This window comes from Triticum aestivum, chromosome 4A (assembly GCF_018294505.1).
Source record: "Triticum aestivum cultivar Chinese Spring chromosome 4A, IWGSC CS RefSeq v2.1, whole genome shotgun sequence".
NCBI classification, from domain to species: domain Eukaryota; kingdom Viridiplantae; phylum Streptophyta; class Magnoliopsida; order Poales; family Poaceae; genus Triticum; species Triticum aestivum.
The window spans coordinates 157259880-157264178 of record NC_057803.1 but is presented as its reverse complement, the minus strand read 5'-3'; the positions used below and the strand labels follow the sequence as shown (position 1 = coordinate 157264178).

Genomic DNA, 4299 nt, shown 5'->3' with positions numbered 1-4299 from the left:
TGACCATGGCGTGTGTTGTTCCCTGTTCAGTATTCCAGATGGATGGATATCATGGAAAGAAATAAGGAAAGAAAGGAAGTTCTGCCTGACTGTGGTAAAAGTTTAAAAGATAAATAATTTGGTCGCTGATGCCATGTGAATTTTTTATTTGAATCTGCAAGCATAGATAGAGGAAACATGAAGTGAACAACAGGCTTATCAAAATACACACGATGATAGAAAGTCAGAAGCACAAATCGCAGATAAGTAAAGATCCATTCATGACCTTGTAAGGCTTCAACTTGGACCTATCTAAGATTTTCATCTGAGGTGCGATCAACTGCTAGAATCTCAAGAATGAGACATTTCAACGACACTATATCCTGAAACTTTTGAGACATGTCGTTGCTTCATGGAGTCCCTTAGGTCATTTACTGATTGCCACATCCCCTCTTTAGCATATATGTTAGATAACATAGTGTGAAATCCGTCATGGCGAGGATCCAGATTGACAAGCTTCCTGCCCACCCTTTCTCCAACCTCATTTTCACCATGCTTCCAGCAGGCACTAAGCAATGCACCCCATGCTGGAACATCAGGTAACATGGGCATGCTCTCAATCAGATCCTCAGCCTCCTTAACATATCCAGCACGTCCAAGAAGATCAACCATGCATCCATAGTGTCTGATGTTTGGCACAATTCGGTACTTGTGCTGCATCAACTTGAAGAAGTGGCGGCCCTCCTCAACTAGGCCAGCATGTCTGCAAGCACTCAAAACTCCGATGAAAGTTATCTCATTCGGGATGGCAGTGCCGGATGCTTCCATCTCTGAGAACATCTCAAGGGATTTTGTCACAAGGCCGTTCATCGCCAACCCCACAATTACAGCATTCCAGCAAGGTGCTCCTTTTTCTTCCATTATGTTGAAAACATCCATTGCAGCTTCCAAGTATCCACACTTCATGTACATGTCAATGAGGCTAGTCCCAAGTACAAGACTGATGTAACATTTGTTTTGCCTTACATAATCATGCACCGACTTTCCTTTCTCCAGAGCAGACAGATTAGTGCATGCAGATATAACACTAACAACAGTAACCTCATCCGGCCTGACTCCCTGGGCTCGCATGTTATCGAAGACAGCGAGTGCATCTGACGATTGGTTATTCTGCACACAACCAGAAATCATTGTACTCCAAGAAACATTGTCCTTGTCAGACATTGCATTGAACAATGTCATTGCATTTTCGACATGACCATTCTTTAGATAGCCTGCTATCATTGAGTTCCAGGAGAACTGGTCCAAGCAGTCACCGCTGTCAAACAACCTCCATGCTGCAACAACATCCAGGCAACATGAGTACATGTGGATCAGCACATTCTGAATATTTAGCAGCGAACAAAGGCCAGCCCTGATAACCAGTCCATGGCATAGTTCCCCATTTCGAATCACCTCCGACTGTGCACAAGCGGACACCACGCTGACCATCAGCGCCTCGTCCACAGGCCACATCTCTCGACGCATGCAGGAGAACATGTGCAACGCCTCTGCAAACATGCTGTTCCGCTCAAAGCAAGAAATCATGGCAGTCCACGTGAAAATATCCCTGCAATCGGCCTCGTCAAACACCCCTCTTGCCTCGTCCACCATACCCCTCCTCCCAAACAATGACACCATGGAGCTCACCGCTGTGGCATTCCGCTTTGGCATCCGTGCGAACACCCCAACCGCCTGATCGACATCCCCAGCATGCACGTACGCAGCCAGGATGGTGTTCCACGAAACAGCGTCCCACACGGGACCTGCGTCAAACACCCTGCGTGCGTCCCAGAGGCAGCCGCAAACAGAGTACATATGCATCAGGCCGTTCCTGAGGTACAAATCATCACCGAACCCGTGCTTGATAGCGTGTGAGTGCACCTGCCTGCCTTCATTCACGTCCCTCCTGGCGGCGCAGGCGGCGGCGAGGATGGGGTGGGTGTAGGAGTCGGGGGACGTTGGCAGGGAGGTGTAGAGTGGTAGGCAGACGTGCGGCGTCCCGGCGAGCAGGGCCGCCTTGAGGAGCGTGTTGCAGGAGAAGGCGTTGGGACAGCGGACGAGTCGGAGGAGGCGGAACGAATGGTGGATGGGGAGCGGGAGGAGGCGGGTGGCGGAGGTGAAGAGGAGGAGGCGGCTGGCGGCGAAGGCATCGGCGAGGAGGCCGGAGGCGATGAACTGGCCGTGAATCTGGAGGAGATGGCGCGCGGAGGAGCACCGAGCGAGTTGCGCGTCTAGGAGAGACACCGTGAGCATGGCCGGCGCTACGGCGGCAAAGGGGAAGCAACGCCACCAGCTGCAGGTTCGAACTTTTTTTTTTGCGCGTACGCTATTTGTCAGTCGATTTTTTTTAGAGAAAGCTATCATGGGTAGCTTTATTGAATAAAAGAAGGAATAACATCATTCACAAATGCGGAAACGAGGCTCGTCCGTCCAACTAGAAAAAAAACTTATTATACAATAACTAAACTTAGCTAGCACATGCGCTGCTTGGCTACAAGAGCGTGAACAATGTTTAAAATTGACCTTCCCGATCAACGAAAATAGATCCACACACTCGGCGAAAGTTGCTGCTGCTTCATCCCACCATATCGTTTGACCCGTACATGATTCAATCACGGTTGAGGAATCCGATTCTGTTTCAACCCGAGGAAAGCCCAAGGAATTTGCAAACGCCAGACCATCTCTCATTGCCCTTGCCTCGGTGAAGACTGCGCTAGCTGCATGGGGAATGAAGATGCATTGTGCCGCCAAGAAAATGCCCTTCTCATCCCTAATCATTGCAGCCATCGCGCCCACACCTTCATCTATATAGTAGGCTGCGTCCACATTCAACTTAATGAATTTGATATCTGGTCTAGCCCATCTCTCCTCAGGAGTACTCCTCTTCTCATTAGCCTGGTGAAAATTATTAGTAATAGCAAGAACCGATAGAGGCCATTTAAAGACCGGGGGAGGTGTACCATTATGGGTATATTGCCGACGGATCCACCATAGATACCATCTTCCCACCGCTAAAACTTGCTTGATGTCCAGGTTCGATTTTAATGGCAGTGGTCTCGGATCAGCTAAGAAAAGATTTTCAAGGACGACCGAACCGGACCGGTCTAGCACCATTGCCTCCTCAACAATTTCCATGATGCCCAATCGATTCCAGAGTTCTCTTGCATGAAAGCAATCGAAAATTAGATTCTTAATATCCTCAGCTTCTCTATGGCAGATAGGACATGCTCCCACTGAACCGATATGTCTATTAGTGAGTATAGACTTTAGCGGCAGGATTCCATGAAGAGTTCTCCAACAAAAGATCTGAATTTTACGTGGGATAAGTAGCTTCCATAAGATACTCCATATTGCCGGGGAGCACAACCTGCCCGGCTGTGCCAGGGCAGTTGCACGGGGCCCAAAAGATCGAGTCTGTTGAACTTTGTATGCTGTATGGACAGAAAAACTTCCTCGCCGATCTAGGTGCCATGCTATAAAATCCTCAAAGGAGCTGGTGTTCAACGGTATTTGCAGAATCCTGTTGACATCAACCGGACTAAGATTTGAACGGAGGATATCTTCATCCCAAGTGCCAGAAATTGGATCGATGAGCTCCGCAACAAAAGTAAGGATAGAGTGACCTTGTATAGAGATCACCTTTCTATCCGGACTGGCAGGGATCCATGGGCCAGACCAAATGTTTACATTTTCACCCGTGCCAATTCTCCAAATGTATCCCAATTTGAAGGTCTCTAGGCCCTTCATGATACTTTGCCAAGTAAAAGATGAACCATTTTTTAAAATGGCTTGTAGAAGGGTACAATTTGGATAGTATTTTGCTTTCAGAATTCTAGCGCACAGTGAGTCCGGTTGAGTGATCAGTCTCCAACATTGTTTTGATAACATTGCCAAGTTGAAGGAGTGTAGGTCTCTAAAGCCCATCCCTCCATCACTTTTAGGGCATCATAATTTACACCAAGAAAACTAGTGCATTATTTTGTGTTCCTCATCATCTCCCCACCAATATTGGGATATTAAGTCTGTGATCTCTTTGCAAATGCCCTTAGGTATACTGAACACAGACATGGCAAATACTGGGATGGCTTGTGCCACTGCCTTAATAAGGATTTCCTTGCCACCAATTGAGAGGATCTTTTCCATCCACCCTTTGAGCCTCTCTCTGATTCTTTCAACAAAGTGTTTAAAACAATCACTCCTGTCTGCGCCCACCATAGCAGGCAACCCAAGATATTTATCAGAGAGTGCTTCCGTATCAATATTCAGTTCTTGGCAAAT

At 47.6% G+C, this 4299-nt stretch overlaps 1 protein-coding gene across 1 annotated transcript; it reads right to left on the bottom strand.

The window, feature by feature from the left end:
* Window positions 1–126: 126 nt before the first annotated feature.
* Window positions 127–2346, bottom strand: LOC123085693 (pentatricopeptide repeat-containing protein At1g08070, chloroplastic). Its single transcript, XM_044507378.1, has one exon. The coding sequence runs from the start codon at window positions 2272–2274 to the stop codon at window positions 331–333; it is 1944 nt and encodes a 647-aa protein (XP_044363313.1). The 5' UTR covers window positions 2275–2346; the 3' UTR covers window positions 127–330.
* Window positions 2347–4299: the final 1953 nt, after the last annotated feature.

Excerpts from the sequence above, each read along its gene's own strand:
- LOC123085693 (XM_044507378.1), bottom strand. The coding sequence starts at position 2,274 with ATGCTCACGGTGTCTCTCCTAGACGCGCAACTCGCTCGGTGCTCCTCC.